Genomic DNA, 27,559 nt, shown 5'->3' with positions numbered 1-27,559 from the left:
ATCAGAAAGAGTGAATATCTGCACTACCAGGGCACACTGGTGATATATCACTACTGTTAAACTCAGCGTGGGGTTCAGTGTCAGCTAATTAAAAGTTAGTATCCCAAATGTTATCTAATTTACTCCAAATCAATTAGATAGCCGCACCTGAATTGACAGGTTGTGCCAGCACGGGAGAGCCACACATTTGCAAAACTCAGCAATTGCCCCTCTGCAGTGGATGACAGCGACCTGCAAGCTTTGGAGAGATTTGTTGTTCTAATGTATGACGGGTCCAGCGATGTCACAACTGTAAACAAGGCTAGGCTTGATCTCTTTGCCAGAAAGCAAAGACCATATGACCTGATCCCACCAACTCAAGCAGCACTCAAAGAGCATGCCAAACGTGCATGTTATGAGGCTGGATACGTGTGGGGACAGGCATTGAAGCGACAGCCACAAATGCCAAGTCCATCCGACTGGGGATGGATGAAACAAGATGAAGAGTGGAAAATCTTTTGGACTCCTCTTCCACCTGTTGCGGAGAATTACTGGGAGTTGACCAAATGTGGGTGCACGAAGGCATGTACTAGAAGGTGTTAGTGTTTCAGATATGGACTCACTTGCACATGTCTATGTAGTTGCCCCTGCTAAATAACTATGTGCGTAGGCCTATTCTTTTTGCCAGGATTGCTCCCCCTTGGCCACCTGTGTTTTCAGATGTAGACCTTTGGCTCGGCTCCCCATTACCACATCAGTGCGTATTCAGTTTTAACAGTGAAGCACATTTTAGTTTAGTTCTTTAATATATTGCTCAATTATTATTTTGGAGCACTGTCCATTCAGAAACACAGCTGTGCTACTTTAGTATTCTTACTTTTTGTTTCCCCATCCCTTAGTATTTATTTGACAAAGTTACTGTCTGTTAGTTTAATACCGCTTGTACTCCACCCTCATTTTGTATCAAAAATGCCTAAAATGACATACCCAAATTAAAATGACTGTAGCTTCTGAACCGCTCTGACTACATGCATGCATGAGGTCTTGCCAAAAAGAAAACTCTCTGAAGTTTCTTGTCTTCAGAAACACTCTAGGTGATACAGAGACAGAGTAATGGGCCTATGAAGTCAGTAAAAAAAATTGAAGATTTTGCCTAAAATAAAATAAAAAATGTATTTCAGGATGAATAACTGTCTATGGCTTCATCTGAGCAGGTAAATGACACTGTGGGGCTGTAGGCACACTATCAATGAACACTTGTTTCAAATTTGAAGAAGACTGCTCAAAGTATGACCATTCTACAGTGTTTTTTCCATGAAAAGATCCAGGCGGAGAGCCAAATGACAAGTCGGTCACTCTGCTTCAAAACAGTGCTATCAGTGATCAAACAACACTCAGCCAGCTTCAAACATTGTACCTTATTGAAATCAGGTGTGATTATGATAGCTGATGTTTATGACACAGAAACACCATAAAATATCACCAACTAAAGCCATATGAAACGTGAAAGTTATGATCCCACTTTCTAGATGGTATATCTCAGCCAAAAATAGTGGTAGGAGTGAGACTCTTACCATTATATAAAAGAGCTAAGTCCCCACTAATGGCTCCACATAAGATTGCAAGTAATCCTTTAACTTTTCCTGTCGAAAAACGGCATGACATGACTTGTCACGACTCATCGCGATTTTGGACTTTGTGTGTTTAGGCTGCTCTGGTGCGACATACATAATAAATAAAAGAAAAACCATGTTATTTTTGAAAAGTCGAGAGCTTCCTGAATCCGGCAGTACCAAACATCACATGATTTTATGACGTATGCACCTGTGAGATACCATTTAACAGAGGAGGGAGGGAGCAAGGACGTCGGCGTCCTGGCGGAGTTAGAGAGGTTAAAAAAAAAAACACAAAGGCAAAAAAAAATAAAAATAAAAAATAAAACACCTCCCTTGTGACTGTTACCTTGTCGAGGTAAGGGAGCTTGTGTACTTCACAGAAGCCTGAGAGCTATACCGTTGGAAGGCAATTTCTGGCAGGTTTTACCAAATTGGACAGATCAAGGGCAAGGAGTAAGACAAAACACAGTCAAACACAGGAACCCAAAAAATGGGGAAATAGAAAATGTAAAGATCCAGGTGGCCATCTTGAAGAATGGCTGCCATCTTGAAATTTCAAGTTTCTTGTCTTGTGGTGACCAATGGAGACTACTCACGCCAATTCTCATGCCTGTATGACCGACTGAACGACTACCCCACTTAACTGTTCCACTAAGGTGGTGGCCATCTTGAAAAATGGCCGCCATCTTGAAATTTCAATTGACTGTGAGTAGTTTCTTGTCAAGTGACCAATGGAGACTGCTTATGCCAATTTTCATGCTTGTATCACCAACTGAATAATTACATCACTGAATTATTCCATTAAAGTGGCGGCCATCTTGAAAAATGGCCGCCATCTTGAAATTTCAATTGTAATAAATAGGTTATGGAATATATGTGGCCTTTAACGCAATCAATTATGAGATCGCAGACGGATTTCACAATCAGCTGCTGGATTTTGAATCAAGCTAAAATCGCATATCTGCAATTACAAAATCCTGTGGTTGGGTTGTTTTCTTTCATTCCACAAACAAACTTCACCAGAGTCAGTTTGGAAGCACACTGAGACCCACCTTTCCGAGCGGCCTCGGTTCCGTTGTTTGGTACACACCAGGGTTTGATTGAAAGGTTTCATACCAGTCCAAACAAGTCATACTAACCATGGAAACGGACCTGAGTTCGTTTTGACCAAACTAAACAGGTTAGGTGTGAAAGCACCCTGAGACCTGTACCTGTCACGACAAGTTGTGTGGTGCAAGTGGCTCCTAGTCATGTCTTGATTTTATTCTTCCCGGATGCTACGGCACTTTTCAAACATGTAGCCAAGAACAAGATGTGCTTGCAGTTAAAGCAAAATGGAGTGTTGTGAGGATGACATTTTTTATAGGCCAACCCGGAAGTTAGCATTTCCCTGGTTCCCTTGTCAAAATTGTTTTTTGGGGGGTTTTCAGAAAATATGCTCTGTTTTGTTCAATAACATAACCTTTACACATGAACACAACTTTCATGATATTTGAAGCCTAAATGCAATCGCCAGAAGTAAAAAGCTAACGTTAGGCTATAAACAAACTACACTACAGTCACAACTTATCATCTCCACAACGAGGCTGTAAAGCCGTGTTCAGCGTGATGACGTTGTGTAGTCCCATTTAGCCACTTGTTAACCCTTTTTTAAGACACAAAAAAGTTCAAAATCATCACTCAAAAACCAACTGACTTTGAGACAAGGGAACAGAGAGTGGTAAAATGTTAACTCAGTTCTCGGTTTTAAGACTCAGAGCGCGCAATAAAGCAACACAAACGGTGAGTGGCTACTCATGTTTTCATTAAATATCCCCAATATTCGCACATCTCTCACGACTTCTGCACCCCAACATCAACATAAAAACAGTCATTAAGTGTCTTATGGTGTGATCAGAACAGATTTTGACTGACGAATGTTGAGCCACTGTACAAGAAAACAAACTCCTCAGAATTGGGTAACAACATGACCTTTTCATCCAGTGCCACCCTCAGGGCAAACTTTACATGTTTACCTCCAAGAACACATAAATCATCAGGATGTTGGGGCTGTAATGAACACAGCAGCCTCTAGGGGACCATCCTGATGTGGCTTCGTACTGGTCTAGAATCATCAGACAGTTATCACTGCTGACCCACATTTAAAATTCATCGTTGTTTTTTTTATTGTGCACACCAATAAAACAACCTGATTTGAAAGAGAAGAGAGACACAGAACTTCTGTTACAAACCCCCTAAAAACACAAAGAAGACACTTCACTGCAGATCACAGAGGCCTCACAGTAAAAAATCTGGTAAATGTGTGTCTTTGAGCAGCTTCAATAAATCCAACATGAAACAGTGTGAAGTTAAATAAGTGATGTAATGTCACTGCTGGCTGTTAATAAATGTGTGAAGTGGTTTCACTTAACAGCCTGCAGAGAGGAAACATGAGCTCTGCAGAGGGTCTGTCTTTACTGTGGAGTCCAACGACCTCTAGTGGCTCAGCGTTGGAACTGCAGGACTGAGGGGCAGAGACTGAGCCACATTTGTTCTCTCCCAAATCAACAAGTACTGAAAATACTGTGGGAGTGGACATCAGACTAGATCAAATGAGAAAAAGTAAAAACTAAGAAGTAAAATTATTAATTTAAAGTTTTAGACAGAAAATAATCTTCAGCTTGAAATTAGAAGAGAGCTGATCCTGCAGCAAAACTTGATGCCTATCAAGAAATGAACTCAATCGAAAAACTGAGCTTTAGAGAATCACACTAAATATTTTTGGCAGAAGTTTGGTAAAGTAACACAAGTATGAACAGTGAAAACACCAGGGCCGTCATTGATCAGTCTAACATGCATACCAGTGAAGATCCAAGTGGAGAAATCATCTAACAATAGGTTTCAAATATGATTCATGAAACAACAGGATCGCCCCAATCACAGCATAGGAATGATCAGGTGTTCATTAATGTAGCAGCTGAAAACAATCAGCATTTTAATATCCTATCTCAGTTTAGAGGCCCCACCCCTACAGTTTACGACATGGAGAGGCACAATACGGAGAGGAAATGTTCTGAGTTAGAATGGAAACACTGACGTCACAGGTCAAATTTAACCAACCATTTCTCAGCCTGAAAAGTTTCATCGAAAGTCTAAAGCTGGAAAAATGCAGTATAGAAAGAAATCACTGTTGTGGTACACAGAGTTGCAATGGACAATCAGTGTCCAGCTGAGGTTGGAATATTTAATTTATACACCCATGTACTGACATAAAGCCATACATTAATAATATCAGCCTATATATTGTAGGGGTGTCCCCGACTAAGAATTTTCAGTCGAATCTGATTTGACAGATTTTTCCTTTAGCCAACTAATCGTCAAATCATGTTGTTTTCCCCTTCATTGATTAATGAGCTCATTTGCGTCAGTTTCTGCTCCAGAGAAAAGAGCTAAAACACCCAGATAAACAAATTTAATTCTTCAGTTGGCATAATAAGATAATAATAATAAAAGTAAAAGTAAAACAGTTTTCCTTCTTTGTGACGCCAAGTTACTTCATTAATCAACTCAGATTCATACAAGTTCATCCACACGGACCGTGCGTCACAGCTCCCAATCGTCGGACAAAAAGTAGCCAAATAAAAAATCAGTCTATCAAGAAAACAAACAACGGTGAAATTTGTTTCAAGACACTTCAGGTAAACGAATAATCCTTCAAAAAAGTTTGATTTGAGAGCACATACCTCCTTCGAAGTGTTTGTTTATGCGCTACGCCACCGTAAATCATCACCACATGATTCCTGAGCGCGGCACCACTGCTGCTCCTTCAGGGGATGGGTCAAATGCGGAGAACAAATTTCACACACTCAGGTGTGTGACAATCAGTGGGACTTTAACTTTAAATCACCATAGGCCTCGATGCTGCTCTGATGGTCCTGCAGCGCACTCACTCACCTCAGTTTATTTGGATCGAGCAACTGGGTGATTTATTCATGCGTAGTAATGATTATGCCTGCTGATTAAACGCACGCATCATTTTCAGTTTTTTATTAACAGAAATTAGGCTGATGTTTGTATCAAAATAGGCTATATATCATGAATTACTAGAAAACAAATACATTCTATGTCAAATCAAGATGTTCAGCAGCAGTGAGCACCCCCATATAGTCAGAATAGTACGGTCTTGTTTCACAACCACATTTTGCGATGATTCGACGGCGAGACTGGCAGTCGAATCAGACTCCCAGCCGAATCACCGAATCATCGACTATTCAGGGTCACCCCTAATATATTGTATTAGACTTGGGCGATGACATTTATATTTACGGTATACCAGTTTATTTTTAAATCATAACAGTACAGTGAGGCCAGGGCGAACCTGAAGAAAGGCATCAGGGATGCTAAAGCAGCCTACAAGCAGAGGATTGAGGACCACTTTGGCAACTCGGACCCCCATCAGGCATGGCAGGGAATACGTCACGTTACCAGGCAAAACAACACCTGCTGCCTGACCAGCAGCAGTGCTTCAGTGGCAGAGCAGCTCAACCAGTTCTTTGGCCGCTTCAAGGAGGGAAGACCAGTGACGACCATCGACCCAACCCCAGCCACCAACAGTCAGGCACTCATCATCCAGTCTGCTGATGTGAAACACACACTCCGTATAATAAACACAAGGAAAGCAGCTGGCCCAGATGGTGTCTCAGGATGGGTCCTCAGAGACTGTGCTGTGGAGTGATGTATTCATTAAAATCTTCAACCTTTCTCTCAAACAATGCACTGTCCCCACCTGCCTGAAGACGTTCACAATCGTGCCAGTCCCAAAGCAGACTGCTATAACAACTCTCAATGATTACAGGCCCGTCGCACTGACACCTATAATCATGAAGTGCCTGGAGAGACTGGTACTGCAACACACCAAGGTTGCTCTGCCACCCACCCTGAGACCCCCACCAATACACATACAAAACCACCAGATCAACAGATGACTCCATCTCATATGTCCTCCACACTTTACTGCGTCACCTGGAGCAACAAGGGGCATATGTAAGGCTGCTGTTTGTAGACTACAGTTCTGCGTTTAACACGATCCTACCCAGCAGACTATTCACCAAGATGTCCGACCTGGGCATACAGCATAACACCTGCCTGTGGATTAAGGACTTCCTGTCAAACTGGCCACAGTCAGTCAGGATGGGCCCTCACTGCTCCTCCACTCTGACACTCAGCACAGGAGCCCCACAAGGCTGCGTGCTGAGTCCCTTCCTCTACTCTCTGTACACTCATGACTGTGTACCATCTCACAACGCCACCACCATAGTTAAATTTGCAGATGACACGACTGTGGTGGGGCTGATCACCAAAGGCGATGAGTCGGCCTACAGAGAGGAGGTACAGGGGCTGACAGTCTGGTGCAGAGAGAACAATCTGACTCTGAACATCAAAAAAAACAAAAGAACTCATAATTGACTTCAGGAAGAAGCAGGATGTCCATTTGCCACTGTACATCAATGGGGAGAGGGTGTCCAGCTTCAAATTCCTGGGCACACACATTACAGAGGACCTCACATGGACAGTTAACACTACAGCCCTGGTCAAAAAGGCCCAACGATGACTGTACTTCCTGAGAACGCACAAAAAATCCCTGCAGAGAGTCATAAAAACTGCACAAAACATCATAGGACACCAGCTACCTGCCATAGAAGACATTTTCACCTGCCGCTGCCTGAAGAAGACACACAACATCCTAAAGAACTCATTTCACTCTGCCCATCACCTGTTTGAACTGTTACCCTCCAACAAACGGTCCATCAGAACACGCACCACATGTTTTATGAACAGTTTCTATCCCAAAGCCATCACCAAAATGAACTCTGAACTGAAAACAACCCCCTGGATCACATCACAACAAAATGTGCAATAATCTGTTTATGTGCAATAATTTTATGAGCACTTTATTTTAGCTCTTTTAACTGCATACGTTGGCATGATGAGTGTATGGTCTGTCTACTGTGTAGATGTGAGTATGAGTGATGGATGAATGCATTTATTTATTTATTCTTACTTTCCATTTATTTATTTTTTTATTCTGAGTCCGATCTTGAATGCAACTGAATTTCACTGTATGTTCTGTACAGTGACAATAAAGTAATCTAATCTAATGATTTTAAATACCATCAAAAATACAGATTCTTCTTTTTATTAACCTCATAGTGGAGAGGCTGTAATGAGGATGTCAGACGCCACCAAGGTCAGTGTGATGGAAGAGGCAGCTAACCTGACTACAACTGGTGGAGATAAACGTTATAATACTGACTGTGAACAGCCGGCCTGTGTCGTGCCCCAACAGCAGAGAGAGCAGAGATATGACAGGGACAACAGCTTATTTTTACCTCTAACTTTGTGAATTAAGGACTTATTTAGACCGCCAAACCAGGGGTGGTGATTGTTGGAACAGTGGACTAATTAAGTGAACAACTAAAAAGACTAACCAAGACGGTTTTGGTGAGTTTTATTTTGTTTCTGTTAAGTTTGAATTTAGAGTGTTTTACCGTGAGTTAACAAGAAAGTTAGGCCTAGTGCAGTTCTGTGAGAGAGAGAAACAAATTCGCAAAGTGTATGATTGTATTTCCCATTTTAATAAGGGAAAAAGGTGTTAAAATATACTGTTTTGACATTTTGTGTTTTGACACTTTGGTGTATTTATTACGCTGTGAAAGTTGAGAGACCTTGAGTGGCGAACTCGCCAGTCCCATGCAGGAGGGCAGAGGTCCACACACCAATACCGCCATATAGCGTATACCCCGATTAAATTCCAGGAAGGTGTGAAGTTATGAAAAATCAGATACCTCCAAAGTCTAATACTGATATTGTTAAAATATTGATGTAAAACCTTTTAACTGACCCAGACAAAAAAGCATGTGGCTGAGCATGACCCAGACACTTTGGGCCCCTGGGCCTGTGCCTGGTTGGCCTATTCAGTAATCCGTCCATGGCTACACTGCCATAAGAATCTAAATAACAACACTGCTGATTAAAGCCCCTCTCCAGCCAGTTTTATTTCCTGTTTAAGGGTTAACGTTCCTTCCTAAACAGAGAATGGGGGTGTGGTTGATAGTGAAACATAAGGTTAATGCATTACCATAGTAACCAGACTGCAGCTAAAATAGTTTGGGAAAAAGCACTATGGCATTAAATTTGACGAATTTTGTTTATCAGAGCACAAATGAGACAACAATTAGCACAACACACCGACATTTTGTCTCTTCTTTACCATCTCTTCCTGCTGCAGCTGTCGGTTGGCTGGCTGCTGCTGCACTGGGAAGCTGCACAGCCACATGCCACAGTTCACTGAGGGAAGGATAGATATGTTGCAGAGGTCTGCTGTTTAAAACAGAGTTACGGGACATTTTGAAGGATCACCGTCCACCAGCATCAGCTGTTCTTGTCTCAGCTCTGCACCTACACAGCCCAAAGCAGCACTGTGATCCTTTTATTTTTTCTAACTTTTTTGGACTTTTGGACTGATAGTTGTGCACTTCCCAGTGTCCATATGTTGTGCTGTTTCTGCCGGTGGGACTTTGTATAATTCACTGTATTGATTGCAGCTGTTCACGGCACATAGGCTACAAATGCCTTTATGAAAATAAACAACACATTAAACTAAGGTGAAGGACACAAATACACAAAGAGATATAACTAAGGCTATGATGCTACAGTTATGGTAAAATACAAGATAAGTTAACTGGCAGGCTCACTATGATGTTGATGATATTTAAGGCAGTGCATCTGCACAAGTTTGGAGGATGATGTATTTCCTGCAACTATAGTCGTATGTCATCTTCCCGTTTTAGCAACAACCTTCTTTTTTAACTCTGAGCACATAATTGAGTTATCTGTGAAAACATATTTGGCGAACATTCTGGCCAATCAATATCGTGAAGACAAGACTCAGAAAATTATGAACTATCATAAAAATGGCAAAATACACTGGAGAGGGGCTTTGATGAATTCTTTATTTATGCCAGGCGTGAATGCAAAGAGTCACATGTTAAAACCAGCCGGACCGACTGCCTTGTTAGCTTCATCAGAGTTTCTATAGAGTTCAACAGGTTAAATTTAAGATTTTTAAAATGTGAAAAGACTTTTGTTTATTAAATATGACACTTTTATACTGTTTTTTATAGGCCTGTTTTTAAGGGAATTGAATTATTTTCCAGACCTGCCGCCAGTTAATAATTTTCTTCAGGGGGTTTTCAGCAAGGCAATGCCGTTTGACTGCTATCATGTGTTAGACGTAGGAGTGTCCTGGAATGCACCATGATGTGTAACTGACTGCAGTAGGTGTCACTATCATCGATATATTGGCACTGGTGATTAAAAGACATTTCAGTCTCAGTCTGTGAGAACTCTGATGAATCAGGTTTCTGTCTGTGAATTACTGCTGATTCAACATCGTTTTTCAGTGTCCATAAACTGAGTAATAATCAATAAGTGTTAAAAGTTCAGACTTTAATAAGAGAACCTTTCTCTCAAATGTGTTCAACCCAGAATGAGTCCACCCATAAAGTGACTCCAGTTTCTGCCATGCACTGCACATTAGTCAACCAGCTCAACCTCTTTTCCATTAAAGTCCACTGTGCAGCCGTTCCACATTATCCAGACGCCACAACAGTTGTGCCAGCAGTCACTTTCCGCTGAGGAGGGCGCAGTGCTGCCTGTTAGCTGTAATGGGCCTTTAAAAGAGCTTGAGTTAAATGAGATAGAACATGAGCTCCTCGTCCATAATTATCAACCTTTTAATCAGTCTGTTCACCGAAGTTTGACTCATCTTTACTTGTTATACCGTCACAGCTCATATTCACTGTCTCTGTCTGGAGACTAAAGCCTCTTTTCCACCAACATTTCCAGGAACTTTTATTTCCCGTAATTTATTTACCTAGGCAAAAGAATTCCTGATAATCTGTGTGGTTTGTGTTTCCAGAAAATGTATTCAAATCAGGCTGATGACATAGATGATTCGGCGTGTGCCCTATATTTAGCTCCACCAGCTTGTTGGCTGGTAACATGGTAACATTAGTGCTGGTAGAGAAAGGAGGGGCAGTTTGTCTCAGCCAGCAGCTAAGTTTAAAAGTATTCTAAGATAAGTGTCAAGTTAAGTTAGTCTACATACAGACAGCTGTCATTTGAGCTTATTAGTAACAATTCGCTATTAGCCGAACTAGCGTGCTGTCTAAATCAGCGTGTAAGACATAATGTTAGTGACGGTGGATGAGAGACTGTGGACGGAGCATATTGAATATCGCTGTCTGCATTTTTACATGTCCATGCTTGCTGAACACATGTATTGATTAAGTGTGGGCTTCTTACTCACTAAGGTTTAATGTCATTTACAGTAATGAGTGTAGCTGCCGTCAACTTGAGTTATTTCGAGTTATCCTCACTTTGTTTCCACTGCCGCCTCTCAGCTGTTCACTGGTTACCGTGTCGTGTAGGCATGTGTGCATGTGTGTGGATGTGTGCGTTTGTGGAGGAGATCAGCGCCGGCACAAAAGAACAGATACCATTAGCACTTATCAATACTACAATCTTTGATAATTTAGCCCCGGGGCTAATTTAGTACCGAGTTTCGGTACCCATCCTTAATCAAAACACAAAGTGAAGCTTGTAGAAATGAAATAAAGTTTGCAGCCACACTGGCATGGAAGTGTGGAACACTGAAAGTGTGTGTTCCACCAATCAGTGTTCTTCAGCAACCAGCCCTGCCCCTCAAGAATTCCAGGGAATCTGAAAAGTCCTACCTCCCTACTAGGTACTTTTTTCAGGGAAAGTTTGGGGTTGAGGGAAAGTTTTTTCCCTGGGTAATTTCAGTGGAAATGCGCCGAGATTTTTCAAAATCCCTGGTAAATGATTAAAGCTCCTGCGGTGGAAAATTGGCTTATGACTACACGGTGGGAGGAATCTTCAGTGGACAGATTTCATTCAAATGTCCTGATCATTTTAACGCTCCCCTGATGATGAACCGTCTACATTTTTTGACCTTGTGACTTTTCCTCTAGCGCCACCTTCTGGACAAATTTTATATCTTTAGCTAACTGAATCTCAATAGTGGAAATGTGCTCAGTGCACCTTATGATAATCTCTTCATCAACATTTCTGATAAATGTTAAATTATAAATGAGCGAAGTAAGTCATTAAGTCGGTATGTCAGTAAGTAAGTAAGTAGGCCTGTTCGAGATGAACTGCACCTCGCCTGGAGAGTGGACAAGATCAGGCAGCCGCAGCAGGGGGCAGTGACCAAAAGCTGTGATGAAGTGGGACACTTTCCCAACAGTTACCAGCAGACTTCAGTCCGTACAGGAAGTCACGGAAACACTCACATCCTGTCCGATATGATGTCAAGTTATTAAAAATGTTATCAGACCCATATATCAGTTTGTTTTTAGTCTCTAATTGTTTTAATTATGATAGATTGATTTATTAAAATGCTTTACATTTTACATGAATTTTCATGTGAATCAGGATCATATCAGTTTGCTGCTGCAGAGCAGCTGAGAGGACCTGTCGCCTCAACTAAATAAATTGTATCTGAGTATAAGATTAATATTTTCAAAGGAAAAAAACACAAGACAGCTTTCATTAAAGATCAGTCAGATATAGTCGGGGCTTGACATCTGTACAGATGTTATTTTAAGTATCCTCACATCCCACTGACCACAAGTCTGTGTGTTGCTAAATAGGTTACTTCAATAATTAACAGTCCAATGTACAGTAGACTCTGTATCGTTTATGATGAATGTATTTAGTCTCTGACGACTAACCTTCACCATCAGTCACGCAATATGTATTCTGTTAACAGAATAAACCTACAAATCAGACAAATAAAACCAAAATCTCAGAAATTCAACATCTAAAATGTGTGATCTAAAAAGTCCTACTGTTGTGTCAACATCTAAACCAATCAGCTGATAGATCAGGTAAGAGCCAGGCATTTTCCATCATGCTGTAGCTCTTGCAGTCAGTGGAGAGCAACAGCAGTGCCTGGCTCTAAAAACTGCGGCCGCCTCGCTATCGTGAAATTATTGCTGTCTACTTTTGTATGACATCAGAGCAAGTTGGGATGAAGTCGGACACTACACTAACTGGCACGCATTGTGCCGCGATTGCCGGTGATCGAATCTGCACAGGTTTGGCTCATCTCGAACGAACCTAGTAAGTAAGTAAGTAAGTAAGTCAGCAAGTCAGCACATCAGTAAGTCAATAAGAAAGTCAGTAAGTAAGTAAGTCAGTAAATCAGTCAGTGGGTCAGTAAGTAAACAGGCTAGTTTGAGACGAACTGCGCCGTGCCTGGAAAGTTACATGAATTACATGAATTCTCATGTAAACTTAACATCACCATCAGTAACACAACCTGATTTCTGCTAATAGAATAAACCTTTAAATTAGACAAATAACATCTAAATCTCTGAAATTCTATAAAAATGAAAGGTTTATCTAAAACGTCTTATTGTTGACTCAACATCTAAACCAATCAGCTGATAGATTAGGTGACAACCAGGCGTTTCCATGAAAACAAAACTAACCGTCATGCCTTGTGTGGCGATCGCCAGTGATCAAATCTGCACGGGCCTGGCTCATCTAAAATGAGCCTAACAAGTCAGTAAGTAAGTAAATAATTCAGTGAGTAAGTAAGTCAGTAAGTCAGATAGTCAGTCGGTCAGTACCTGATATGGAGCAGTAGATGAGTTGTGGGTTCACTCTGCTCAGCTGCTCGTATCCTAAACCCATCTGATGTAGTTTCCCTGGTAGGTAGTTTTCTACCAGCACATCACACACTCCTGCAAGCTGAGACACAGACACAGACATGCAGACACACAGATTGACACAGACACACACACACACACACACACACAACATGTAAATATAATGGACTGACAAATCCTCTTCAGTCTAACCACCGCAGTACAAGTATACATGCTCACAAGGGCATAGGCCACGTGCGTAGGCTACGGCTTAGGGTCTGCCGCACAAGTATAAATACCCCTTAACTCAATACTTAGAGCCCAGCTTTGGTTCAATAATGATCGAGGGTTACTGAAAACAAATTCAGCAGCCAAGTTCACACAGCATTCTCTCGTGACATGCAACTGGTGTTCATTTTGTCTTTTTTTATGCAGTCTTAGTCCTACGTCAGATGTCCAAGTGTTAGTTTTGATCATATTTAGTCAGCCTTAGGGCTGCTTGATTAATCATATTTTAATCTAGGTTACGATTTGGGCTTTCAACGATTATGAAAGCAAAATAATCTATGTAAAACGATTATGTGCTTCTTGTCAGTTTACTCTCGTCTTGTGTTGCAAATCAAACGCACAGGCTCTGATTGGAGGGAGAGCTAACCACGCCCACTTAGGAGACAGGAAGAGTAACCGTTTTCTTAACGCTGGATAAGCCTACGGTGGGGTATCTCCTTTATCCAATATCTCTGACTGAACACACTGCCAGGGCCACACCGCCCGCGGAAGTGCTGCGAAGCGCAGCGCACTGAAATCAGACGTGCATTTCTCCACGCTGGTCGACAAGCGCTTCTGCTCCCAGCTATTCTCTCCATCACCCAGCTTGACACATTCGCTCGCGGCTCACGCAGAAAACAGACCAGACTCCGAAACGATCGCTGCAGGGCACGAGCCGGTCACGGTCCAGCGCTTCGAGGCTATTCGCAGCGCTTCCGCGGGCGGTGTGGCCACGGGTCAGAGAGGGGGGGCGAGCGAGAGGTCTGCGGTCGTTTATAACGTAATGTTATAGATAATTGTTTTATGTGTTTTAATGTGTAGGTATTTAAATGTTTTCAAAGATGTTTATGTTGAAATAAAAATACCTACAAGTAGTTATGTTTCCTTGTATTAATACCTATACAAGTATGTTTCCTTGTATTAGTTTGCCCTCTTGTGGACATAATGCGGAAAAAAAAAAATCGAATGGTTCGAACCTATGAGTTATTTTTAGAAGGAATATTCGAACATCATTTTTGAGCAATTTTGACAGCCCTACATGCAACGCTGGATGGAAGTTGACTAAATGGAAGTTTGAAACAATCATTTCTTCTTCTTTTGTGTCTGTCTATACAGTTTGTATCTCTCACTGCATTAAATTAGTAATTCCACTTGCTCTCATTTACTTCTCCTCAGCCCCTGATAGCTTACATCGCATGGAGGCCACTTGGAGAGTGGAGGGAAAACTGGCAGGGGATTTAAATGGAACACATCTTCCCTCATTCACTTTCATCACTGGTCCACTGCCAGTTGCAGGATTAGCACTATACTGTTTTTTTTCTTTACAACTCATCAGATGGACCTGCAGACTCTTTCCCTGAGGTGAGGGTGTCTTCTGCAGATAATTGCAATACATTAACAGGAACTTGGTAATTAGCTTCATCAGCTTCTGATTTCGCCATTTCTGTTTGTGATCTGTATCATGATTATAATAACTATTATTGCTGAGGAGTTTATGATATCTTGCAAAACAGCAAATTTTCTATGCATTCACAGATAGTAATGTTGGGAACAGAGAAATCACACCTGCTGAATAATACAGCAATCAAAGTAAATATCAACTGCAATTAGTTATATGACAGTTTTCAGTTAAAGATCAAGCTATCAAAGATTTTATTCAGAAACAATCTGAGAGACAAGTGAATCTATACACCTGTATGTCTACCTATACATACACTCCTATTAGAAAAACTGAAACTGAGGAGCATGTTCAATAGTGAATTTATTTAAATAAATTTTTATTTATTTTCCAATTAATTCATCTTCTCCTTCTTTGGTGGTTTTACATACATTACTGCCACCTAATCATGGATGTATTTTTTTGCATCAAATGCATAACTGCTGTGCATTGGGGGTGATATAGACCTCTGGAGTGACCATCGTTGTTCACTTGCTCCCTCAGCCCTCCGAGGGTCACTTCAGATTTCCAGACAAATGAAACGACAGTTATGATGGCGGCGGGGATTCCCTTGAGGGCAAATGCCAAGGGGAAGTCAACAAGGGCATGTTGAATGAGCAATGAACCACAGCATCTATTACGGCAGATATTATTGAAAAAGAACATCGTCAATATGACAGCTGATTCAACACTTGAGCACTGAACTAATGCTCAGGGATTGAATGAGACTCTGTGAAAGTAACTCCGACTGGCATGTGTCTGCAGCACCAAGTGTCACATAGAGTAAGATACTGATGAATTTGGTCAGATTCATAATGATGCTGATTTATTCTTTGATTCAGTTTTAGACTGTATTTACAGTAATTCTTGCACAGCTGCTTCTGTTTACACAACATTTAATATTTGACTTGTTGGCATATTTTGTTGAATAAAAGAAAAGCGTATTAAAACCAGTCTAATCTGGTATTAGAAATGACACTCAGGTGTTATATCTGGATGAGTATTAAATATCAAACAGTGGACGAGCAGCTGCTGTGAGTGAGTCATACCTCCTGGATGACGGCCGCACCTCTGGGATGCTTCAGGTCCACAGAAATACTCTGAAATCAGACAATCCATCAGCACAGGCTCATTATTATCACTGACACACTGAAACTGTGTTTACTGACAGGAAAAAACAAACAGGAAGTCTGATCGTCCTCACTATCAATCACATCATGTTTAGAATGACTGAATGATCTGGTTCCTTTCAGGCAGCCGCTGGTTACACTTCATTTGTATAATAAATGATCCTGCAGAGACTCCAAACTCTATCAGCTTTACTTTGATCGTCAAATTCATGTTATCACAGTGAGGAACTGTTCAGTGACGTTCAGTAGGGAGTGTATTTATATACATGTTGTTTCATTCAAATACTTGTGGGAAACTTTAACATATAAGGTGACTGATATTTGACAGTCAGCTGGTAAAATCCCTCACAAATGAGTAAAATAAATCCAGGAAGACAAACAGACATCAAACACGGACTTTAATGGATGCACTGAAGTGACACTAAAGCTTGTTTTTTGTTTTGCAGTGCTGCAGAAAGATGACACTGATACAGTAGGTGTCCTGCCTGTCCTGTTAAGGGTTGCAAAGGGTCATAATTTCTAGAAAATTCACAGGAAAATTCCAAAAACATTTACAAGGGAAGATTCAAGGAATTTTGCACAGTTTCAATATATAAATGGCACCTTGTAACAGTGAACTTCTCCAGGGCAGAAATTCACATAAAATAGCACTATTACATGCAGGGTGTGTGCAGGTATCAGATACTGTCATCTAGATCATTTTTAACCAAATTTAACACTATTCATAACTGTCACTCCATTATTAGAGTGTTGCAGGTGAGTATTAAGGTCAATAGTAAATATGCAGTCACGCACAGAGGGAGGTGTATGTAGGAAGATGGTTATTAGAGTGAGTTAGGTAAAAAAATAAAGCATTAGGTTCAGTGGCAGGTTTAAAGATTTGTTGACTTTCACGCCAAAGAGTTTGACTAATTTTTAACAAAACTAAATCAAAAGATGGATAAATTAAATAAGAGAAAATGTGTCAATCAACTAACAAATTCATATTTAAGACTATTTAATGACTTTTAAAGGTCCAATGTGTAGGGTTTAATGGTGTATATATATATATATATATATATATATATGTATATAGGCAGAAATGGAATATAACATAATCAGTATGTTTTCTTTAGTGTACAATCAGCTGACAATAATAAACATGTTTTCATTTCCTTGGAATGAGCCGTTTATAACTACACAGGGAGCTGGTCCTCGTCTACGGAGATCGTCATGTTTCACTGCTATGTTTCTACAGTAGCCCAGAACTGACAAACCAAACACTGGCTCTAGAGAGGGACATTCATGTTTTAATGTCAGCCACTGTAGTTAGAAGGCCCTCTGGAACAAGCAGTGTCAGACAAAGACTGACTTGTAACTTTATTCAGTGGTTTTACTGGTTTAAATCAGCTGGTCTGTTTGTTTTAATTCTATTTAATTCTGTTTGTTTTGATAATCCAGCTCCTGGTAAAAAACCTCCTGAACAATGAGCACCGAAGGAATTATAACCAGGAGAAGATTCAGCTGGTTAAAATCTGTAATTCTCACCACTAGATGCACTTAACCCCCCTAAGTCTGACACACTGGACCTTTAAGGTCTAGTATTTATTAACTTGAATTTAAGACCCTATAAGAACCCGCAGACACCTTGCCCTGGCATGTTTTGGTTAAAATCCTTGAACTGAACTGTAAGCTGCACTACATTCTTCAGCACTCTAACATCACATACCTTCGTCATCTGTCAGCAACCAGGGTCAGCAGTAGGCTGACTGATGCACCAGCTGATACACCGCTATTAAACCAGAGGCTCTGTGAGCCATCACAGTCTGACATGGAGTCCATGGAGAAGACCAATATTTTATTTTATATATTTAACCTATATTTACAGGTACTCTTTCTAAGGGAGACCTGGCCAAGACAGAAGCATTAGAAAAAGTGACAGACAATCAACAATAATCACAATAAGAAGATAGATAGATAGATAGATAGATAGATAGACAGACAGACAGACATATTTTTGTCATTTTGTGCTTTTGAAATTGTGCAAAAATAAGAACATAATAAATCAACTATATTATTGATTTCTATATGGAGAGTTTACAGTTCTATCTGTTTCTGAGAAGTTAAAACAGCCCAGATAATCCCATTATCTTCACATTAATCCCCATAAATTCTTGTTAGTTGAATAGAAAGTTTCCACTTTGAACATTGCCTGACTTTTGCTATCCTGTTCTTGTCTCTGTCTGCATATATGTATTTTCTCTGCATGTGTTAGATTCATTTATTTCATACAGTCTGACCTTTGAACTCTGCAGGGACACTTTTATAGAATTAAACTGAAACCAATCAAACATATAAAATCCACCAGTTTGGTCCTGATGTTTGAGCACGGTGTACATGCACGGTTGTGTGTGTGTGTTGAGCACACACTGTGACACACACACTTACTTTTTTGTTTCGGTTGACGCTTAGGAAATAGGTGCTCTCTGCTCCTACAAATGGAGGACCCCAGGCTCTGGTGTCATCACCTGCACCTGTTCCACAAAACACACTAAAACTGTCACAGTGCTTTGCTCACACTCCGGCAGAGATGCTCTGTGAAGACTGTGGAATAACGTAAGGTGTAAAATGCTGACTCACCTGGTCGCTCCACTTTGATCACCTCAGCTCCCAGATCTCCCAGGATCATGGTGGCAAAGGGACCAGCCAGAACTCTGCGGACGTTTTTAACACTTCAGTTAAATGTGACAGCTTTACCTCTGAAGGCTGAATACTACTGCAGCATTCACACACACGCTTACCTTGTCAGGTCTAACACTGTGACACCCTCCAGTGGTCGAAGGTTTCCTCCTGCTGACATTAGAGAGTGAGCAAACAGAGAGATCTTTTGATGGTAGAATCCTGTTTACTGACATAAAGACACACCGCTGTAGTCCCGTATCAGTGTTAATTTCCTTACCAAAAACTATGACATAAGTTGGGGTTTTTTAAAGACTTTTTTTTCATGACGAAGACGTGACGCTGACAATTAAAAAATAGATCCTGATATTAAAATCTATAACAAAATCTATGTTCCATTTTCATTGACTAGATGACACAGGATGAAAATAGTAGTGGACCATCAGACATTCAAAATGTAAGGAGAGGCAGAGGAGAATGGCCAACAACAGCAGTGCTTGCAACTGTGCCATATTAGCGGTATGAGGTCAGAGCACAGACTGGCTGTAAACTCCAGTAATTAGTCAGCACCAGGATGTTTCAGTATCCTGTAAACACTCACACCAGAGCAGCGTCAGCTGAGTTGTAAGCTGTAATTCAGCTGTAAATAATCAGCTGTTGTTAGTTGCAGCAGTGGCTTTTAGCAGCTAGCTTTGCTTGTTAGCCTCTGAACGGCAACTGAATGAGCAGCCACCAGACTTCACATCTGATCCCTGCAGGACTACACTCAGATATGGAGTGTCTCAAGAAGGTTTATGATTTGATGCTGTTTGACAGGCAGGTAGGAGGCTCAGTTATCTGGGAGTGTAGTGGTGCTGTAAGTAAACAGTCTGAACTCAGATCAGTTTTCTCTGACAGAGCTGAAGGTTTTGTTTTAATCACCAACTCTGTGAGAGGACACAAGTTTAAACCTCCAGACCAACATGGTACAGATTAAGAAAGAATTAGGGCTTTAATGACGTTATTTTTCTGCTCCAATGAGATCAATAAGTCTGAGTTTACAATGAACCAGGGTACAAATCCTAGTTGTCTCAGATTAGTTATTTGTTGCGTCAAAGTTTTTGAGAGCATATATAAAGAGATGTGCAGCTTTTCAAATGATGATCAGTAAGTGATAAGTAAGAAATGCAATTTTGTGTAGAAATTATTTGTAATTGTAGAAGAAAAATGTCTGAATGATTTTTTTTTATACAACCTGTCACCTTGATTCTAATACCTGCATTGGCCTCATTGGATAACTTAAAAAATATATGTATATACATATATATATACAGTACAGGCCAAAAGTTTGGACACACCTTCTCATTCAATGCGTTTTCTTTATTTTCATGACTATTTACATTGTAGATTCTCACTGAAGGCATCAAAACTATGAATGAACACATGTGGAGTTATGTACTTAACAAAAAAAGGTGAAATAACTGAAAACATGTTTTATATTCTAGTTTCTTCAAAATAGCCACCCTTTGCTCTGATTACTGCTTTGCACACTCTTGGCATTCTCTCGATGAGCTTCAAGAGGTAGTCACCTGAAATGGTTTTCCAACAGTCTTGAAGGAGTTCCCAGAGGTGTTTAGCACTTGTTGGCCCCTTTGCCTTCACTCTGCGGTCCAGCTCACCCCAAACCATCTCGATTGGGTTCAGGTCCGGTGACTGTGGAGGCCAGGTCATCTGCCGCAGCAATCCATCACTCTCCTTCTTGGTCAAATAGCCCTTACACAGCCTGGAGGTGTGTTTGGGGTCATTGTCCTGTTGAAAAATAAATGATCGTCCAACTAAACGCAAACCGGATGGGATGGGATGGCATGTCGCTGCAGGATGCTGTGGTAGCCATGCTGGTTCAGTGTGCCTTCAATTTTGAATAAATCCCCAACAGTGTCACCAGCAAAACACCCCCACACCATCACACCTCCTCCTCCATGCTTCACAGTGGGAACCAGGCATGTGGAATCCATCCGTTCACCTTTTCTGCGTCTCACAAAGACACAGCGGTTGGAACCAAAGATCTCAAATTTGGACTCATCAGACCAAAGCACAGATTTCCACTGGTCTAATGTCCATTCCTTGTGTTTCTTGGCCCAAACAAATCTCTTCTGCTTGTTGCCTCTCCTTAGCAGTGGCGTCCTAGCAGCTATTTGACCATGAAGGCCTGATTCGCGCAGTCTCCTCTTAACAGTTGTTCTAGAGATGGGTCTGCTGCTAGAACTCTGTGTGGCATTCATCTGGTCTCTGATCTGAGCTGCTGTTAACTTGCGATTTCTGAGGCTGGTGACTCGGATGAACTTATCCTCAGAAGCAGAGGTGACTCTTGGTCTTCCTTTCCTGGGTCGGTCCTCATGTGTGCCAGTTTCGTTGTAGCGCTTGATGGTTTTTGCAACTCCACTTGGGGACGCATTTAAAGTTTTTGCAATTTTCCGGACTGACTGACCTTCATTTCTTAAAGTAATGATGGCCACTCGTTTTTCTTTAGTTAGCTGATTGGTTCTTACCATAATATGAATTTTAACAGTTGTCCAATAGGGCTGTCGGCTGTGTATTAACCTGACTTCTGCACAACACAACTGATGGTCCCAACCCCATTGATAAAGCAAGAAATTCCACTAATTAACCCTGATAAGGCACACCTGTGAAGTGGAAACCATTTCAGGTGACTATCTCTTGAAGCTCATCGAGAGAATGCCAAGAGTGTGCAAAGCAGTAATCAGAGCAAAGGGTGGCTATTTTGAAGAAATTAGAATATAAAACATGTTTTCAGTTATTTCACCTTTTTTTGTTAAGTACATAACTCCACATGTGTTCATTCATAGTTTTGATGCCTTCAGTGAGAAACTACAATGTAAATAGTCATGAAAATAAAGAAAACGCACTGAATGAGAAGGTGTGTCCAAACTTTTGGCCTGTACTGTATATATATACATACATATATATATATATATATATATATAAACAACTTGGCTCAAAGTTGACTCGAATGTCAAGAATTTCCATTTAAAACATTTTAAGTTTTCATCGATTCGTCGTCATTGGGTGACTTTGTTGAATCTGAGCTAACCCTCATAAATGCCAAAGAGACACAACACAAACAAACTAACTAGCAGCCGCAGACCAGCAGCACTTGTGTTCTGAGCTCTTAAATCGCTGTTCTTGATGGGGTTTGGCTTTGAAGAGAATGCTGAAAATAACTGACATAAAGTTAATGCTGTTAATAATACTCTCAATAAAGCATATGCTTAAACAAATATTGATTTTAGGCGGAACATTTTTTAGGTGGCTAAAATACATTTTGTTGCTGACCCCGCCTGCAGAAGTACAATGCTGAGCTTCTATATTGGAATCGGTTGGAATGCAGCCTGCTTCTCCAAACTGGGGCCGTGCCAGCTGATCTACTGTTTGTAATACATAGGGATGTCCCGATCCAATATTCGGATCGGTATCGGCCGCCGATATTAGCAAAAAACAGGCATCAGCATCGGATTGGACTGCATGGGAAAATGCCGATCCATGAACTCTGATCCAGTTTTTCACAGAGTCCGTGCCAGGTTTTCCGGCCAGTCCAGCGCTCCGCGATTCAAGCAGTCCATTCCAGCGATCCGCTCCAGCTCTTACTATCAATGCACCAGGCCAGCATGCAGACGGCAGATACACAGAGGGTAGGAAGAGTAGCGGTCAATTAAGTTAACTGACTATTTGTTTTCTGCTCTGGTTTTTTGAGAGTGATATTTTTATTTGGTTTACACTCTTACTGTTTAAGTAAAGAGCACTGATGGCATTGTTTTGGACACAATTAGTGAAATTGGAGCCATGGATGAACTACAAAAACACTATTAAAATAACTGAAAAGGAAAGGCTGCATTGTTTGTTAAATGCCAACAATGTCTTGTGGTGTTAATCTTTTTTTTATTTATTAGGGAGCCAAAGCACAAGTGTGTGGAGTCTTGCTGCTATTTTAATTTCATTGTTAGACATTTTAAAGATTTCTTGTGTTGATTCATTTTCTATTTATTAAGGGGCCAAAGCAGCCAAAGCAAACCAGCTATATTTTTTATTTAATGTTAATGTTCAAGTTTAAAGTTTGTTTATTTAACCCTGTTAACAATAAACAGGTCAGTTTCTCATACCTACTGTTGTGGATCATTCTAACTAACCTGATTAAGTAGTTGTTCTTTGCTTGATCAAACCTTTTCTAACATGACTGACAACAAAATAAGTGAATATGTATAATACGTGCTTGGATCGGATCGGTATCGGCCAAAACTCAAGGCTGTAATATCGGTATCGGATCGGAAGTGAAAAAGCTGGATCGGGACATCCCTAGTAATACACTGTCTACGGAAAAGTACATCACACAACCCACCTCAAAAAATCTGAATTATCCCTTTAAACATCTACAGCAGTAAAATGCAATACATTAATGCAGCAGTAATATTTATCCAAAAACTACAGATAAAAAGGGAATACACTGACAGCAGGGAACAATTTACTGCAACGTACTGACTTTTAATTTAAGTATATTGAGGTAGGATATGAATGCAGGACTTTACTTGCAGTGGAGTAATTTCACCGTGTGGTACTTTTACTGCCGTAAAGGGTGTGAATACTTGTTCCTCCGTTGCAAAATTATAAGAGAAATAAAGTTAATAATAAATCAGAGAAATCTAAATGAGCTCGACTTTGACCAACACAGGTAATGAAACTTATGTAACCGATTAATGTGAGAAACGTGAGTCCTGTCACCGCAGGAACACATTAAATAAAGTCCTGTTTCACTGATATCTGACTTATTTTATCAAGACCAATGTTCTTTTAGCGATCAGCACACTGATCCACTGACAAGCGAAGGCTAACATTAGCCTGCTAAATTTAGCTCAGCACAGCACCTGTTTGTGTGTGTGACAGCCGCCGACCTCCCTCCGCACATCTCACCGGCGGATTCCTCCGAAGCTGTGAAGTAAAACCCACCGGGCAGAGAGCCGAAAAACGGCGTTTCAACCCTCTGAGAGAAGCAGACATATTCCCACCTGTTAGCATGAAGCATCAGGCTACAATCACTGCAACAGGACTTCCGGGTATCGCTTTCAAAATAATAGTCTGGATGAACGGAAGAAGTGTATGTGGCGAGCGTAGGGGGTCTACAAATACAATGGTCAACTAGAAAATACATTTCCTGCGGAACATGCGTGTAGATGCTGAATGCTTATTATTATTATTATTATTATTTATTAAGGTAAATGTTTGGGGGGAAATTAAATTATGTAGGCCCATTTAGATTTAATATTTAGACTGAATATTAGGATTTATCGCTTTCATTTAGATTTAATGTTTTAATTTAGATTTAATATTTAGATTTAACACTGTTAAATCTAAATATTTAATCTAAATCAAAATGTTACATGTAAATCTAAATATGAAATGTCAATATTAAATCTGAATTAAAGTGTTAAATCTAAATATTAAATCTAAATCAAAGTGTTACAAGCAGGATGAAAATTGTGGCCTTGGCAGCGAGTTAAAGAGAAATGTTTCAGAAGTAGTCAGTAGTTGGAAAAGTGGGAATAGGTTTGATTAGTATGAATGTAATTAAAAAGTTAAATGACACTCATAATGTCAAATATTTTAAGGTTATTTGAAAGGCTGATGCTACACTGCAATGCTGACTGAAATGTGTAAAAAGAAGGGGAAGTAGTAGGACTAGTCAGAAAAGTGGTAAGGGGTTTCATTTGTATGAATTCATGCTGCGTATTACATGTGCTACAATTACTGAGCAGTATGTGTGTATAATATTACAGTACGTTACAAAATGTATTTAACAGTCATTATCACAAAAGTAGCAACAATAGTATAAGTGATAAAGGCTGTAGTAGTATGTGATAGATGGAAAACACTGATATACAGTACAGGCCAAAAGTTTGGACACACCTTCTCATTCAATGCGTTTTCTTTATTTTCATGACTATTTACATTGTAGATTCTCACTGAAGGCATCAAAACTATGAATGAACACATGTGGAGTTATGTACTTAACAAAAAAAGGTGAAATAACTGAAAACATGTTTTATATTCTAGTTTCTTCAAAATAGCCACCCTTTGCTCTGATTACTGCTTTGCACACTCTTGGCATTCTCTCCATGAGCTTCAAGAGGTAGTCACCTGAAATGGTTTCCACTTCACAGGTGTGCCTTATCAGGGTTAATTAGTGGAATTTCTTGCTTTATCAATAGGGTTGGGACCATCAGTTGTGTTGTGCAGAAGTCAGGTTAATACACAGCTGACAGCCCTATTGGACAACTGTTAAAATTCATATTATGGCAAGAACCAATCAGCTAACTAAAGAAAAACGAGTGGCCATCATTACTTTAAGAAATGAAGGTCAGTCAGTCCAGAAAATTGCAAAAACTTTAAATGCGTCCCCAAGTGGAGTCGCAAAAACCATCAAGCGCTACAATGAAACTGGCACACATGAGGACCGACCCAGGAAAGGAAGACCAAGAGTCACCTCTGCTTCTGAGGATAAGTTCATCCGAGTCACCAGCCTCCGAAATCGCAAGTTAACAGCAGCTCAGATCAGAGACCAGATGAATGCCACACAGAGTTCTAGCAGCAGACCCATCTCTAGAACAACTGTTAAGAGGAGACTGCGCGAATCAGGCCTTCATGGTCAAATAGCTGCTAGGAAGCCACTGCTAAGGAGAGGCAACAAGCAGAAGAGATTTGTTTGGGCCAAGAAACACAAGGAATGGACATTAGACCAGTGGAAATCTGTGCTTTGGTCTGATGAGTCCAAATTTGAGATCTTTGGTTCCAACCGCCGTGTCTTTGTGAGACACAGAAAAGGTGAACGGATGGATTCCACATGCCTGGTTCCCACTGTGAAGCATGGAGGAGGAGGTGTGATGGTGTGGGGGTGTTTTGCTGGTGACACTGTTGGGGATTTATTCAAAATTGAAGGCACACTGAACCAGCATGGCTACCACAGCATCCTGCAGCGACATGCCATCCCATCCGGTTTGCGTTTAGTTGGACGATCATTTATTTTTCAACAGGACAATGACCCCAAACACACCTCCAGGCTGTGTAAGGGCTATTTGACCAAGAAGGAGAGTGATGGAGTGCTGCGGCAGATGACCTGGCCTCCACAGTCGCCGGACCTGAACCCAATCGAGATGGTTTGGGGTGAGCTGGACCGCAGAGTGAAGGCAAAGGGGCCAACAAGTGTTAAACACCTCTGGGAACTCCTTCAAGACTGTTGGAAAACCATTTCAGGTGACTACCTCTTGACGCTCATCGAGAGAATGCCAAGAGTGTGCAAAGCAGTAATCAGAGCAAAGGGTGGCTATTTTGAAGAAACTAGAATATAAAACATGTTTTCAGTTATTTCACCTTTTTTTAAGTACATAACTCCACGTGTTCATTCATAGTTTTGATGCCTTCAGTGAGAATCTACAATGTAAATAGTCATGAAAATAAAGAAAACGTATTGAATGAGAAGGTGTGTCCAAACTTTTGGCCTGTACTGTATAATGTTTAGATGCTGTTTAAAGTTAACGCTTTTGCTGCTTTAATCTCTGCACTTGAGATTCTGAGACACGCACACACCCACAGGCCTGTGTTTGTGTGTCAGTGGCAGGCGCCCCCCGCCCCCCCCCCCCCCCCCCCCCCATTTGTTTAAGTCTTTTTATATAAACCTGACCCAGCATTTTTCACTGCTTTAAATAATTAGCCTACCTATTCATTTTGTTTACAAATTAAGTGCTACTTAAGTTAGAGTTAAGACTAAGACCAAGGCTGCACAGAGTTAATTTAAAGTTAAATAATGTTATAGTTAACTGTTAATTTTTTCATTTGACCTTGGGATGCTGAAATAAACACCTGTTTTATTACATAATCATGCTTCCGTGTTGTGCCATTCATTAAGATCCTATATTTCTGTCATTCAAATAACAAGAATTGTGGTTTAATACTCTTAATTATAACAGCCAACTTATTGAAAAATGTCTGGTTTAAATCGGGCTCGGGCCCATAATTACAGTTAATTGGACGGGTGGGGCCGGTCCCAGACATAACGTGCACAGGCTCGGGCCGGGTCGGGCTGGATTTTTTGGGCCCGATCTAAGCTCTACAGTGGCGCCGTATTCACCACTTTCCTGCGAACAGCAATGGGTGTCACCATGACACTCGATTCTTCCGGCTGGCAGTCTTTTATTTCCAGTCTCCTATACTTTGCTATATGTAGCTAGCTGTTGTTAGTGGCAGTGACAGTGTTAGCGAGTTACTATTGTAATAAACCTTGTAAACAGGGCAGATGAATGCTGCCACCATCTAGAATTTACCAGTAGGTTATGTCAGAGGATTCGAACAAATCCACACAGGAAACAGGAAGCAATAATGGTATAAAAAATATATGCTTTATTTATTCCTTTTTTTAAAATGGACAATAATTTAGGGCGCAGGAACACAGCAGCTATAGGACACAGACAGAGAGTTAGATAAACGGCCAGGAGGGGGAGTACCAAACATCCAGAGCTTCATCAAAAACCATAGAGGGCTAGATAGAAAATAGACCAGCTTACACCCATCGCACTCTATATAAATCACAGCATGCCACTGCAGACTTTAATTAAACAGCACACCACTGCAGAATTTCATTAAACAGCACAACACTGCACCCAGTCTGTGAGCTACTGCATACTGGACCCCCCACAAGGCTACCATCCACCC

The 27,559-nt window shown here is 40.7% G+C and overlaps 1 protein-coding gene across 12 annotated transcripts in view; it reads right to left on the bottom strand.

The window, feature by feature from the left end:
* The window catches only part of sugct (succinyl-CoA:glutarate-CoA transferase), a 317,331-nt gene extending 293,373 nt beyond the window's left edge, over window positions 1-23,958 (bottom strand). For 7 of the 12 annotated variants that reach the window (XM_078162590.1, XM_033638352.2, XM_033638353.2 and 4 more), the window contains exons 1-6: window positions 23,722-23,910; window positions 18,928-18,979; window positions 18,767-18,840; window positions 18,575-18,660; window positions 16,067-16,117; window positions 13,295-13,415 (exon numbers count right to left, since the gene is read on the bottom strand). In XM_078162590.1, coding sequence (XP_078018716.1) covers window positions 13,295-13,415; window positions 16,067-16,117; window positions 18,575-18,660; window positions 18,767-18,840; window positions 18,928-18,979; window positions 23,722-23,872 — 535 coding nt within the window. In that variant the 5' untranslated portion in view covers window positions 23,873-23,910. Of the gene's footprint in view, window positions 1-13,294; window positions 13,416-16,066; window positions 16,118-18,574; window positions 18,661-18,766; window positions 18,841-18,927; window positions 18,980-23,721 lie in introns of all 12 variants that reach the window. The other 5 variants (XM_033638354.2, XM_078162588.1, XM_078162592.1 and 2 more) reach the window with 4 other exon arrangements.
* Between the last annotated feature and the right edge of the window lie 3,601 nt (window positions 23,959-27,559).

This window comes from Epinephelus lanceolatus, chromosome 20 (genome assembly GCF_041903045.1).
Source record: "Epinephelus lanceolatus isolate andai-2023 chromosome 20, ASM4190304v1, whole genome shotgun sequence".
NCBI classification, from domain to species: Eukaryota; Metazoa; Chordata; class Actinopteri; order Perciformes; family Serranidae; genus Epinephelus; species Epinephelus lanceolatus.
The sequence above is the reverse complement of the archived record's forward strand: the minus strand, read 5'-3'. Positions and strand labels throughout refer to the sequence as shown.